We start from the raw sequence: 15,525 nt of genomic DNA, 5'->3' as shown, positions 1-15,525 counted from the left end.
ACAACTGAAAAATAATAACTTATGGACTGAAAATAAACCCATTTTCAAAAGAAATGACGCTACATTGCAATCAACACATACAAGTTTGCATAGTCATGATCGCTAAATCACTGTGAACACAAGGGTGAGATGATCAAACAGAATGAAACTTTCTTTCTTTCTTTATTTGGTGTTTAACGTCGTTATCAACCATTCAAGGTTATATCGCGACGGGGGAAGGGGGGAGATGGGATAGGGGAAAGGGGGGAGATGGGATAGAGCCACTTGTTAATTGTTTCTTGTTCACAAAAGCACTAATCAAAAAATTGCTCCAGGGGCTTGCAACGTAGTACAATATAATTTATGACCTTACTGGGAGAATGCAAGTTTCCAGTACAAAGGACGTAACATTTCTTACATACTGCTTGACTAAAATCTTTACAAACATTGACTATATTCTATACAAGAAACACTTAACAAGGGTAAAAGGAGAAACAGAACCTGTTAGTCGCCTCTTACGACATGCTGGTTAGCATCGGGTAAATTCTTTCTCGTCCCAACCAATATGGGACTCCCCCTAACCCGCGGGGGGTACAAAAAGAGACAATGAAACTCGGAAGAAGAAAATTTGTTCTAAAAAATGGAATGACAGTTAATCATGTGCATGAAAATCAGAAACAAATAATCAACACGGCAGAGGTAGCAACACAACATCTCGATGGCACAAAAGCAATTAAATCAATACAAACACGATCAACTCAACAGCACTTTCAGCCTCACCAGCCATAATTGTCAATTAATTACAGTCACATCTCACCTGACCACCACATACAGGACAACCACACCTCATCACCAAAACAAATCCGTCAAATGACACCCACCCACTTTTCAAATAATCCTAAGCCTGGCACAGGGTTGGTCAACCATACCTTGGGGGTTGTCACAAAAATAAAACATACAGAGGACCATCGATCAACAAATCTGAAGAAAAAAATCAGGGAGGTCACTTTATCGACCTTATGAACAGAAAATGTAGAAAAACACAGTCTTAATAGTGGGGACTAGTTTTACATTGGGGGGGAGGGGGGGAGGGGGGGGGGGGGGGGGGGATGGGGGTCCGCTTTTCTGGATTCTAAAGACAACTGGGACTTTATATATGGTTGAGAGATTCAAGAAAAAGAGTAAAGCCTTTTGCCAGTAGAGAACTGATGTGGTAAAACAATACTGGCTACGTCTCCAAGCTGAGGAAAATTGCACATTATAAAGAGAAAATTGCAAGACTCAAAACTTTGCATGCATGTATTACATGACTAGCACCTTTCTTTCTTTCTTTATTTGGTGTTTAACGTCGTTTTCAACCACGAAGGGTTATATCGCGACAGGGAAAGGGGGAAGATGGGATAGAGCCACTTGTCAATTGTTTCTTGTTCATAAAAGCACTAATCAAACATTTGCTCCAGGGGCTTGCAACGTAGTACAATATATTACCTTACTGGGAGAATGCAAGTTTCCAGTACAAAGGACTTAACATTTCTTACATACTGCTTGACTAAAATCTTTACAAAAATTGACTATATTCTATACAAGAAACACTTAACATTGGTAAAAGGAGAAACAGAATCCGTTAGTCGCCTCTTACGACATGCTGGGGAGCATCGGGTAAATTCTTCCCCCTAACCCACGGGGGGGTGACTAGCACCTAAGAGAGTGTAAGAGTGAGATATATTGAACGTCAAAGTGCACAGTTATGTAGTAGGTACATTAATACGATATCATATTGGTTTAGAATGATAAGGAATGAAGTGGAGGATAATAAGAGGAAGAAAGTGAAGAAAAACCCTCAAAACAGTCAACACCAATAACAACATCTGTATCACATGCAGCACTCTCAGATAACAATCAATGAAAATTACAAAAAAGTATTTGATGCTAGCTAGAAATGTTAAAAACATGATACATTTTACAAACTTTACTTGTGAATATACTGCAACTACATGACAAACTCACATTGCAACTGAATACCCTGCACCGGCAAGAACGGAAAATCAACATAAAGTTCGCGAAAGTAAACAAAAATATCACGTAGGCCAATAAATAAGAAAAGAGACAACTGATTTCAGTGCTGCTACTCTGATATGTAAACACCGGTCAATCATTTTTATAGCCTTTGATTCTTTTCCATTACTTTCTCATAATCTCCTTTCATTGGCTGTAAAAGAGATTCAATCAACTCTTGAAACCTAACATAGCATTAAGATCCGCTAGCAATTCAGTTGAAAATGACAAACACTCCAGCCACCAATAAACCAGCTCAGCCAAACTTCACATTTTGCACACTTCTTGAAAACAATTGTGAAACTATAGGAAGCCCATCCGATGAATGCTGGTGACATTACATTAACTTTTTGCTTGGCAAATAGATTAAAAGACTGAAGACAAATAACTACTCTTTCTTTTAATTAGAATAATTGTATTGTCAGAAAATGCAAGTAAACAACAAAACCTGCCAAACAGATAGACCTATAACCTAATTTAATTAAATTTAAGAGCTCATGTAAAACTAGCAAGTAAAACCAGATTCGATCTGTAAGAATTTATAATAAGGCCAAAAAAAAAGAGGTCTGTTTACGGTAACCCGACCGACCCTAGTTTTTAGGCCCGACCCTAATCTTTTTTTTTGGATCGTCTGGAAAAAAAAACAAAAAAAACCGCATCCAAAATAGAGCTGTTTGCGCTCAAACAGCAGACGACAGAAGGGAGGTAAGCTCAAAGTACTGTTTATAGTTATGTTGGGCAAAAACAGGGATTGATGAGAAGAAATGAACTGTGAAACATCATAGAGAGGGGAGAAAAATAAAATAAAAATATAACCCAAAAAAATGGAGAAAAAAAAAGAAAAAAAAGCCGACCTACCGACCCTATTTTTTCACCCTATGTTACCGTAAACAGACCTTTTTTTTTTGGCCTAATCACCTCATTCCCAAAACAAAAGGCGAACCCGCTCATAAACAATTTCAAAGGTAAATACACAGATATTGATATTTGAGGCAAGATAATTAACACACAACACCTATTTTTGATCCCCTGAAAAAGCAGTTGCTGTTATTTTCAACCTTGTCTATATATATGTTCAAAAATGCACGAGTACACATGGAGTTAGAAAACTGTTCTGATAATTTTTCTGTTTTACAACACCACTCTAAGAAATCTTAACCTTTTCTAAAGGCTCCGACATTCATTGTCTTTCTCCCACACAAGCTGGGATGCTTATACAACTGCTTAGTATGCAGTTGTTTCTTTTTGACCACAAGTGCAGTACCTTGTGCAGTCGTCGCGAACACTAATGATACCAGGGACCAGACAGAGAATTGACGGGCGCAGTGGCGTGGTGGTAAGACGTAGGCCTCCTAATCGGGAGGTCGTAAATTCGAATCCCGGTCGCTGCCGCCTGGTGGGTTAAGAGTGGAGATTTTTTCGATCTCCCAGGTCAACTTATGTGCAGACCTGCTAGTGACTTAACCCCCTTCATGTGTACACACAAGCACAAGACCAAGTGACCACGGAAAAGATCCTGTAATCCATGTCAGAGTTCGGTGGGTTATAGAAACACGAAAATGCCTCTCCCGAAATCAGCGTAATATGCTGCCTGAATGGCGGGGCAAAAACGGTCATACATGTAAAAATCCACTTAATTGTACTAAAAACATGAGTGAACGTGGGAGTCTAAGCCCATGAACGAAGAAGAAGAAGAAGAAGAAGAAGAAGAAGAAGAAGACAGAGAATTAAGCTTCCATGTGGTTACTGAATAAATGACAGTTGCACCTTATCCTTCGTCTCTACCCTAAGACATTACACTGTGTGAATTCTGATTGCAGGCATTACAGGCACCACTGAAAACTGCAGCAATGTGTTCCATCCCTCACTCTTTGTCAACAGTTGAGTGGGCCTCTGCACTCTCAACTGGCACTGATGAATACGGTCCCGAAGTCTGTCTGTTGTCGATGTCCTCATAGCCTCTGCCGCCTCCCATACCTCCTACAACAAAAAACACAGTGTGGAATTCATTGTTTGTTTAACACTTTCTACCCCACCTATATTGACCAAGTTTATTTTTAGCCGAGACCAGTTGTGCTGCAGCAGGTCACTCAGAATATCCGTAACTGTGTAGTAACTGTGTATCAACATGCTGGAATGCAGGCGTTAGATGGACGTTACAGGAAGCGACTGAAGCTAACAGTCTGAGAGGATACATACGTACCCGGTCAGATAGAGGCATATGAGTGGGTACGGATATATCCGTACCTGGGAGACAATGAGTTAAATCAGATATTGAATTGTTTTGGCATGTTTGATTTTCGGGGCAGATTCTCCTGCAGATGAGGTACAATCAAACAGCTAGCTGCATTAAATAATGGCAAACTAAACTTATTGATTAACTAAATTTAATGTCTGCACTTTATCAGACAAAAATAAAATAATTTGCTTACATATAGTTACAACCTCAAGATGACCAAAGGTGAAGGGTGTATAAATATAAACATGCAATAAACAAACTCAGATTTAAATATTACAAAAACTTGTTTATAATCATCAAATCATGCAGTCAGAATCCTAGTCCCCAGGAGCTGAACAGATATATATATAGGTGTACTCACAAGTCTGAGAGTAATTATACAAATATTGCAAATTCTTTATTGTAGCCGTCTTCACAAATTACAAATAAAAGAAGAAAAGGAAAAGAAAAAGAAAACAAGAATACCATGAACCAATCAACTAAATTACCCAACCACTTACATGCCAACCGTCCAACCAACAAGCAGCCAACTATTTTTACACCTGGGAACCCCTGTTTTGCACTTGGAGCATTCTCAAAAAATCTTGGCGTATTTTCAGGAAAATGAATGTACTCCACACAGGAGATGGGCTTCGAGATGCACTTGTGAAAAAAAGTAGTCTCGGAGTAGGAATATTTTTGATTGTTTTTTTCCTCACCGACCAAACGGATTGTATTTTAGACAATCAAGCATACAAAATACGGAAAAAAATGTAGGGGCTCCCAGGTCTGCATTTTACTTACCCGCATACAAATAAAATAGCCACAAACAAACAATTTCTGATAGAAGATGTACAAGTTTGTACAGGCAATATACACACCTAGACCAGGGATGCGGTCGATACCAGGAATGTTGAACGCGGTGTCGTTGCTTCGTGCCTGACAAATCCTCAGCAGGAGGAAGCCAGTGAATGGTTTGAGAATCAGATTCAGAATGCACATCCTGAAGGGTCGTTAAGGAATCACTTAATTGAGACTACAGTGGAACACCACTGTTCCCACCCCCCTTTAAGACCAGTCATAATGTGGTGTGCTCAACCTTGGACCAACCAAAAACTCTTGAAAATTACATGGACGTAGGCTGTTCCATAATTATTTAGAATCTCAGAAACGGAAACACGTACAAAAAATCCAATTTGGCCGTTTTCTAGACTAATCCTCCCCCAGCCGACACCCAAATGGCCTGCACCCTCTCAAACCAGCTCATTCAGGCCTGGGACCACATGACATCGGCTATACCGGCAAGGTGTTTGGACGGTGTATAATAAAATGTGCCAAGCCTTAAATACTTGTGGCAATTAGTGGTGACCATAATCAGTCAGACGTAACTCACAGTATGCCTGTCCTCAAGAGTCACAGAGTCTAAATACCCTGATCTGGCGACGAAAGGTGCCACCATTTGTTTTTTCAGTGCTTCTTGTCATTTAAATTTGGCAGGTAGTGGGTCACCTGGAAACACCCATACAGACGACAGTTGTCTGGTTTCAGGGTAGAACTGATAAACAAAGCTAAGGTTTATTCACCACTGACGATATTCCGTATTGTTTCGGACTGCTGCCTTTGTAGATTTTTTTCAAGTATTGCCAGGCACCACTCTGCCCTAGCTATACCCCTCTTCGTCCCGTCACTGCACGGTTCATGTGGTACACAACGGGCACATCGCTTTTTGGATCATTCAATATGAGTGTAGGATCTTTTCGAATGCAGAGCTTTCAATGCCAATTAGGGCATATGACTTGCATAGATCTCCCTGATTATGATTCGGGGATTTTATCTTATTACCTGTTTAATTGCGCTGATGTTTTTGAGGGTAACGGATGAAATGAGTAGACCAGGGTAGAAAGCATTTTCTAGGCTCAATCTACCAGGTTTTTAAATTGCTCTATCGGTTTCACACCAAGACTCCACAAAGAGCATTATCATCCCAAAACATTTCACCAAACTTTCATGCAAATCGGCCTCTTTTAATCCTTAGTTGTAGTTATTGTAAGTCATGGCTCGGAACTTGCGATTTTTCATCTCCATGACGCAATCTCATACAGTGCGCGATCAGTATCTTCCCGAGTCGATTCTATGAAAACGACATAACTCTGGAGCTTAATTTTTTGTGTCAATAAGCCTCGCGATCCACTTTTAAACTGCATGATTTTTTATGTAACGCCATATCGCCAGGAGCCTGGATTCTAACTAATAATGGAACAGCCCACGTACAGTGGAACGCCATATCGCCAGGAGCCTGGATTCTAACTAATAATGGAACAGCCCACGTACAGTGGAACGCCATATTGCCAGGAGCCTGGATTCTAACTAATAATGGAACAGCCCACGTAGAGTGGAACCTCCCTTTTAAGAACTTTAAAAAACTGAGAAAATGAGGTCTTTAAAAGGAGGGAATCTTAAAATGGGGGTAAATGAACAAAGATTATGAACAGAATATCTAAGAAAACAGGGTCTTAAAAGGGAGGGAGTCTTCTTCTTCTTCTTCTGCGTTCGTGGGCTGAAACTCCCACGTACACTCGTGTTTTTTGCACGAGTGGAATTTTACGTGTATGACCGTTTTTTACCTGCCATTTAGGCAGCCATACGCCGCTTTCGGAGGAAGCATGCTGGGTATTTTCGTGTTTCTATAACCCACCGAACTCTGACATGGATTACAGGATCTTTTTCGTGCACACTTGGTCTTGTGCTTGCGTGTGCACACGTGGGTGTTCGGACACCGAGGAAAGTCTGCACACAAAGTTGACTCTGAGAAATAAATCTCTCGCCGAACGTGGGGACGAACTCATGCTGACAGCGGCCAACTGGATACAAATCCAGCGCGCTACCGACTGAGCTACATCCCCGCCCAGGAGTCTTCAATTGGGGGGTCTTAAAAGGGGGGTTCCAATGTAACTATATGGGTAACTATACCCTTCTTCAACAAAACATCAAACCTAAAACATTAAAAAAAAAATACCAATGCACTTGCAGAAACAAAACAGAACACAAACCTAAACATTATTAGGTTTAAAAAAAAATAAACATTAGAAAAATAGAAAAAAATAAATCCAAAAACAAAGAGACTGCCAACGTTCCAAAATTCAGAACCAAAAAACAAGAAAGGTAGGTTGTTGGAACGTTTGTTATTGTTTGATCAATTCATTCATTTGTTCGGCTTCCTGACGAATGGACGTAAACTGATAGAACTATCAAGATAAGTTTTTTGTGAATATTTGTTTGTCTGTTCACTTAAAAGACCGTTGGGTCGAAATATCTGTGAATGTATTGTTTTGTCAATAACAAACGTTCCAACAACCTATCTTTCTTGTTTTTTGATTCAGAAAAAAATAAAGAAAACTTGCAAGAAGCAAGCACATTGAAACAGTTTCAAAAAGTAGCACAATATATGTAGCAAACTGAGCACACGCAAACACTTTCAGCTTTAATTAATTAAAATCACCAGACAAGGATACCCCAAGGCAAAGCGATATTCATTAAGTACGCTTTGAGGTTGTTTAGGGTCTGCAACAAACAGTGTCATGTTGAATCAGCAAACGTACATTGTGTCGGAACAATAAACGCGCATCAACAATGAATGAAATATAATACTGATTACTATGCTCATTTTCAGCAAAAGTAAATGCAACCTTTGGAGCTTAGTAATTAAAATACTTATAACAATTCACCTTTCATAATTTCCTTTTAATTTTGATAAAACTGAGTGCATTCACGCATTCAAAGGCAATCAAAAAGAACACCAAAAGACACTAAATGGCAAGCAAGTCAGCAAGGGAATGAGTTAGTAACAAATAGAATACAGTGAAGCTGTTTTAAGACCTTTGATTTTAAGACTCCATCTAGTTTTTAAGATCTTTTAGTTTCTCACAATCACACTCCCTCTTTTTCTCCTTCTTAATCTTGACGTTCGCTGGCGCTATAATACACATGCACTCAGTCCGGCTCGGGAGATGAAGATCGTCGCCTTCTCCAGCTCCAGTCCACTGCCACAGAGCTTGGTTTGCAGTAGAGTGGGGGATGGCCACACAGACTTCCTCCTCATACTGTCACTAAATTTACCTTCATTTTAAGACTCCCTCTCTTATAAGAAATACATTTTTCAGATTTTTCTAGTTCCTTGTAAAACATACCACTGATTTATACGTGTGGTGATAATCTGATTAAAATGCATATGAACATTATTATATTTATTACATAACTACTCTTCCTGCTTCACAAATCAACAACTAATTTAAAATGTTACTCAATTTTTCTTACCCCTTTCATGTGAATTATATCCCCTGGGCTCATAGAGGCTGAGTAGAATAATGTCCTGAAGTATGCTAAAGGCAAGAACCATCAGCATCTGAAACATATACACAAACAGAGATGATGAGACAACGTAAAGTACACCCATGACATATAATGTAAAGATATATGCTAAAGTGTAAGGCCAACAAAATAAATAGTCTGTTTACGGTAACATTGGCCAAAAAAAAATAGGGTCAATCGGTAGGTCGGGATTTTTTAAAATTTTTTATTTTTTTCCAAAAAACAAAGACCTTTTTTTTTTCTTTCCCCAAATGCCCAAAAAGTCTAGGGTCGGTCGGGGTACCGTAAACAGACTTTTTTGTGTGTGCCTAATACATGCATTTACTGTTACATGTGCACAATCACACACTTGACCACACATTTTGCAGATGCACTATGACGGTTTTAACAAGTCAAATTTAAAAGAAAACAATTCAAGATTGCACAAGTATTATCAGTAGCTCAAGGAATTCAAAGAACAAGAAGGAGAAGAAGAATTAAGATGAAGAAGGATCGAGTCAAGAAGAATTAAAACTTATATTACAAAAGGATAGAGGTTTTAGGCAAAGCCTAATCTTACAACATATATATCCCTTATACAAACACTTGTACAAGATCAAAAACGAAGAAGAAGATAAAGTGAATAATGATGGATATATTATGTAATTCAAAAGGTCGTTCAACATGCACTGTATAAACTCACCATCATGATGGCATCAATAGAGTCGGAAGAGGCAATGGCCCACAGACCACAGACAAAAAGGGCAATATGAACATAGAAGTAGGGTGTGGGCAACCATCCACCCATTGTTGCCCTGAAACATTATCAAATCAATGTACATTAATTCAATATGAGGCTTATATCGCGTGTATTCCGTGGGTACAGTTCTAAGCGCAGGGATTTATTTTTATTTTTTATTTTTTTATTTTATACAATTTATATTGCGCACATATTCAAGGCGTAGGGATTTATTTATGCCGTGTGAGATGGAATTTTTTTTACACAATACATCACGCATTCACATCGGCCAGCAGATCGCAGCCATTTCGGCGCATATCCTACTTTTCACGGCCTATTATTCCAAGTCACACGGGTATTTTGGTGGACATTTTTATCTATGCCTAGATACAATTTTGCCAGGAAAGACCCTTTTGTCCATCGTGGGATCTTTAACGTGCACACCCCAATGTAGTGTACACGAAGGGACCTCGGTTTTTCGTCTCATCCGAAATTGATGCTCAGTCTTAGTGTTAGTACAGTATATGGGACATACTTTTCAGACATGATACACAAACCTAAGAAAAAAATTGTGTGTTCAAAGGGAAAGAATCTTAAAATGGATTCTTCTTCTTCTTCTGCGTTCGTGGGCTGAAACTCCCACGTACACTCGTGTTTTTTTGTGTTTTTTTGCACAAGTGGAATTTTACGTGTATGACCGTTTTTTACCCCGCGCGCTATTTAGGCAGCCATACGGCCGTTTTCGGAGGAAGCATGCTGGGTATTTTCGTGTTTTTATAACCCACCGAACTCTGACATGGATTACAGGATCTTTTTCGTGCGCACTTGGTCTTGTGCTTGCATGTACACACGGGGGTGTTCGGACACCAAGGAGAGTCTGCACACAAAGTTGACTCTGAGAAATAAATCTCTCGCCGAACGTCGGGACGAACTCACGCTGACAGCGGCCAACTGGATACAAATCCAGCGCGCTACCGACTGAGCTACATCCCCGCCCCTTAAAATTGATGTAAATGTAGGTTAAGAACAAAAAATGTGTTGAAGAAACCTGGTCTTCATAAAGAAAAGAGCAGTCTTAATATCCAGGGTCTTTAAAAGGGGGTTTCACTTTCATTCTAAACCACAATTATAATTATGTTCTAATGAGCGCTTCTGGGGTGATAACGCCACAACTCCTGTGATCTTGCCGCGAGGTGGCGCCAGTTACCAGCCGAAAAAAAGAAGGGGCATAACCTCACCAGAACCGACCATTGTCTGTTTACCGTATAAAATGCACGACTTACACACGAACTGTTACCAAACCGATATGCTATTTGGGACCAATGCAAGGTTTTTTTCCTTTCTCATGTGATCTTACCTCGAGGTGGCGCCAGTTACCACCCGAAAGAAAGAGGGGGCATAACCTCACCAGAACCGCCTATTGGCCAGAGAACAGCCAGTTGGTACAGAACATGCATTTAAAGCCATGAGTGGATTCTTTGAGCTTTCTGTATAGGTTTAATTGAACCTATGAGTAATGATAACAGCTAGCTTGTATCACATGTGCAAAAACATCCTTGTCATAACCACATGACTATATTATGCTCTTTATTAATAACAGTTGTGGTACACAGAGAATAGCATGTGAGTGTGAGCAAACAGTGACTGTCAGTACTTTGGCTATATGCTCCATTGTTCATAATTCAACCATATCCAACTAGACATGATCCATTGTTCACAATTCAACCGTATTCAACCAATCTATTATATTTATAAAACAATTTAAAGAAAGGAGGGAGGGAGAAGGGGGGGGGGGGGGGTTAACAGCACTGAATCGAGGTAACACAATATTTGTTATATTTCCGTGTTTCCACTTCACTCAACATTACAAAACACACTCCATTAATATACAAACAAAACATAACAAGAAAACATTACTTGTGGTTTTTTTTATATTAAACCTAGTAACATCATATAAAAGGGCTACATCAGTACATGATGTGATGCTGTATACATGTACTCCTAAAATGCACAAATAGGTCTGTATAAATGACTATAATTACTGCTGAAACTGAAAGGCTCAACTAATGCTCCAAATTAAAAAAGGAAAATAATACTTACCATACACTTAGTATGAAGTGCACAAGCACAATGACCTGAATATGAAGAAAACAATATGTAAAAGACAAAAGACAATATTCACCTTGCATGAAAACACTGAGCTACAAACAGATTACATATCATGTCTATCTATACTGACGTCCAAAAGAAACGCGAAAATCAGTGTCTAGTGTCATTTATTGCCTAATAAAAAAATCGTACAAAAATTCAAATTTTATTATTAATGTCCAATTTTTGGTTGAGTAGAACACTGACTTATGGTCCATAACACAGTAAGGTTGCGGAGACGATGCGTTATTAGTGCTTAACAGAACAGTCAATAGCGTGTGTGGCCCCCATTAGCATCGATGACGGCCTGGCATCGGCGGTGCATTGAGCGGACCAACGTGTTGCTGGCTTGCCTGGGAATGTTGGTCCAGGCCTGCCGGACAGCCCGATCAAGATCAGCGACAGTTGTGGGCCTTGGGACCACCCTGTTGAGCTGTGTCTGGAGCAAGTCCCAAAATTGCTCAATAGGGTTCATGTCAGGAGATAACGCTGGCCAAGGCATCACCTGGATGCCTGAGCGGTGCAGGAGATCCTGAGTGGCCCTGGCGGTGTGGGGAAGCGCGTTGTCGTGCTGGAAAACCCAGTTTCCATGGGCTTGAAAAAAGGGCAGCACATGAGGGTGCAGCACCTGGTCCATATAGCGCTGCGCTGTTACGCCGTTGCCGGGTCCAGGACCCAGGGCTTGGAAGATGACAGGACCTTAAGCACCTGGTTGTGGCCGATGGCGCCCCACAACATGAGGCTGGGCCCACCCCAGGCGTTGTTCTCTACGACACAGTTGTCAGCATAGCGATAACCACTTCTTCTCCATACCCGAACAGGCGAACACGCCCGTCGGCATGGTCGAAGCAGAAACCGCTTTCATCGCTGAAAAGCACGTTCTGCCAGCGAACATTGTTCCAATTGATGTGGCCTTGCGCCCAATGCAGGCGTGCCTGTCTATGGCGCACGGTGAGGACGGGTCCCCTGGCTGGACGGCAGTTCCTCAGCCCCCTGCAGCGTTTGCCTAGAAATGGGTGCCTGGTGAGTCCCTATAACAGTTCTGGCTGTTTCTGCAGCTGTTCTGAAGGGATATGCAACATGGCTGCGGAAAATGTGCCGATCTTGCCTTGGCATCGTCACTCGGGGTCTGCCGCTTCGCTTGGCATCAGCAGTAGAGCCAGTTATCACAAACCGCTGCAGGAGACGATAAATGGTGGATATGTGACATTGGAAAGTCGCAGCCACGGCTTTCGGTGTGTCCCCAGCTAGCCTCCAGACGTCCAATGGCTCTCTCGCATTCAGCAGAAGTGAATCTTGTCATGGTGATAGCGTCGAATGAGGGACTGATGAAACCTGTAACTTTGTGCCATTTTTATCCTCTAGTGACAGTGAACACCACTCGATCACTGATCAGCTTTTGTGCTTTTCTTGCACGTGCAGCTGAACTGCACAAGAAAAATGTCTCAGCTAACTCGGGCTTTACGTGGATTGCAAGTGCGCTGATGCGGTAAAATTCACAATACACCTTCCTCAGACATCGGTCTTGATATACTGGCTGCCAAAAATAACGCAACTTTTGTTAATCCGGAAAAAAACTTATTTGTAAAATAAATAATATTTTTCGCGTTTCTTTTGGACATATATATATATAGGCTATAGAATATATATGTGGGCGTCTTCAATCTTGGCACGGAGAGTGTGACATTTTGTAATTTAAAGTTGGATTGTCACAAAAATTGGCATAGTCCGTTGTTCTTAATTAAACTGAAACACATACTTTTCAAGAGAAAAAAGCAATATTTTTGGCAGTTAAAAGTCCGTTAAATCTCATTTTTAAGCCAATTTTTGTGAAATTCGGTTAGTAGGTCTGTCGTTTCTAACTGAATATCATAACATACTTTTCAAGACAAAAACCAAAGTTTTGGCAGTTTGAAAAACCGTTAAACCCCATTTTTTCACCGATCATAGTGAAATTTTGTAGGTAGATCTGTTGTCCCTAACTAAATTTCAATTCAAACTTTTGATGAAGAAAAGTAAACTTTTGTCCGTTAAAAACAGTTAAGGTTTGATATTTTTCTTTGATTTTGATGATGTTTGTTTGATAGGACAACAAACCCTGACTGAATTTAGATATACACCTTTTAAGAAGAAAAACAAACTTTTGTCAGTTAAAACCCGTTATATCTCATTTCTGCACCGATTGTGGTCATCAGACGTTGAGGTTAAGCAGACTGATATAATAGCCTACTTCAACAGGATCAAGCCTGGTACAGGTTTACAGGCCAAATACCTGAGTGTACCGGCTGAATAACAGTGTACGGGCCGAACAGAAATTATGTACGGATGACGTCACGACGAAATTACGTATTGTAATGACGTTCAGCGTTCCATTTCGTCATTTTGAAGAATAAATTGCATTGAATTTGCTTGTCAAAACCAGTAGCCATTTGGTGTGTACATCTATTTTGAGTTTTTAACAAAATTCAAACAAGCCTTGCAGCATTTCGATTATATTTTTTATTTTTTTATTGATTTTACTGAATTTTAAATCGATTTTGTCATTCAAAATTCACTGTTTGGAGGGTAACATGCTTGTGGTGTGTTCTCAGGAGTGTTTTTTCCAAAGTCAAATGTCTCTTGAATCTTTGGGGTATGGCAACATAATGATTTCATAAGAGACATCCATAGTGTGATTCGACTTGCTATTCACAGCACAAAGAAGCCAGTGAAAATGTGAGTTCTTGAGACCATTTGTTATTGAATATGTTAGTGTATGTGCTTTGCTGGCCTTAGATGATTCTACTCTCATATTTTCTTGAAAAATGGATGTATGCGACCGACCTTTTACCGTGCCTGTTTAGGCGAAATGCCTTGTCATTTATCAACTTTGCTTAGCATCATTTAACTTTCATCCTTTGTGGTATTTTCAACACCTGTATCGCATTTGAAAACTGTGTAATTTTAAAAAATGAGCACTTCAAAGTTGCGTGTTGACCGATGTCACACATTTCGTCCCCATTTTGACTCGCTCATCGGATTACAAAAATATATTATAAATTCACAAGAACAGATTTTTGTAAAATATTGAGCGTTCATTTTATTAGTAAAATGCCTCAGAAGGCAAATGAATAACATTTGGTTCTGTCATATTTGCAGCAATGTGTCCAAACACATCCCCAAAGTTGTACACCTATCAATTTTTGGTCTGTGCTCAGTATCATCAGAGACGCCCACATATATGAACATTTTCTTTACAGTAACATGTTATTAATTTCAGTTGAAGCATAGATAAAAACAGCGCCTATAGTTAAAGCCGAATGCTATATAATCAGAGAATGCAGTTTAATAAGTCCAGTAACACAAACAGAAGTTACCCCCCCCCCCCCCCCCAAAAAAAAAAAAGAAGCAAATAACAATTTCAGTCTCCGCTACAAACCTGCGAGAAACATCACTATGACTGGCTTCTGTTGTAATATATATATCCATCCAAACACACACAAACCACAATCCACACACACAACCAGAGAGAGAGAGAGAGAGCGAGAGAGAGAGAGAGAGAGTTTGCAACAATACACACCTTTAGCATAACGTTCGGAGTATTCATTTTCAATGCTTGACAACACCAGGACCTGAAATCTCACAAATCAATACGAGTATTTAGACTACCCAGAAGACAACAGAGATGAAATGCAACTCAAACTGAACAGGAAAACCCAACGCTTTCGCTGTATACACAGTTCTTGTGATGATGCGTGTACTGTCACGAGACTATGATTTCCTCAACAATTCAGCTACCTTGACCTTTTATTTTCATGGTCATGGTCACTTTTCCGAAACAATGTTTCACTTGAAAGCAAAGCAATCCACACATCTTATTGGGCTTGTGGTTGAAGACATGGCAATGGCCTAAAACGCAATCAACTCTTGTTCTAAATAGCAACTTTCGACAAATGGAGAGGGAAGAAAACATGCAAGTGGAAAGACATTTGCAATGGATTATCGTCTGCTACGTCGAGACAAGGGACGTAACTCTGATATTGATTGTATAGAGTGACCC

At 40.0% G+C, this 15,525-nt stretch overlaps 1 protein-coding gene and 1 long non-coding RNA gene across 2 annotated transcripts in view; both read right to left on the bottom strand.

Annotated features, from left to right (window-relative positions):
- The window catches only part of LOC138978107 (type-1 angiotensin II receptor-associated protein-like), a 15,782-nt gene extending 367 nt beyond the window's left edge, over nt 1-15,415 (bottom strand). The window contains exons 1-7 of the mRNA XM_070350744.1: nt 15,046-15,415; nt 11,439-11,473; nt 9,303-9,414; nt 8,567-8,654; nt 7,765-7,813; nt 5,134-5,255; nt 1-4,014 (exon numbers count right to left, since the gene is read on the bottom strand). The exon at nt 1-4,014 is cut by the window's left edge and continues 367 nt beyond it. Coding sequence (XP_070206845.1) covers nt 3,899-4,014; nt 5,134-5,255; nt 7,765-7,813; nt 8,567-8,654; nt 9,303-9,414; nt 11,439-11,473; nt 15,046-15,072 — 549 coding nt within the window. The 5' untranslated portion in view covers nt 15,073-15,415 and the 3' untranslated portion in view covers nt 1-3,898. The remainder of the gene's footprint in view (nt 4,015-5,133; nt 5,256-7,764; nt 7,814-8,566; nt 8,655-9,302; nt 9,415-11,438; nt 11,474-15,045) is intronic.
- LOC138978123 (uncharacterized) overlaps nt 1-15,525 on the bottom strand; it is a 255,844-nt gene that overhangs the window by 221,296 nt on the left and 19,023 nt on the right. The gene's annotated exons all lie outside the window — the stretch shown is intronic.

The sequence above is a fragment of the Littorina saxatilis genome, linkage group LG10 (genome assembly GCF_037325665.1).
Source record: "Littorina saxatilis isolate snail1 linkage group LG10, US_GU_Lsax_2.0, whole genome shotgun sequence".
Lineage (NCBI taxonomy): Eukaryota > Metazoa > Mollusca > Gastropoda > Littorinimorpha > Littorinidae > Littorina > Littorina saxatilis.
Note: the sequence above shows the minus strand (reverse complement) of the source record. Positions and strands in the feature narration are given on the sequence as shown.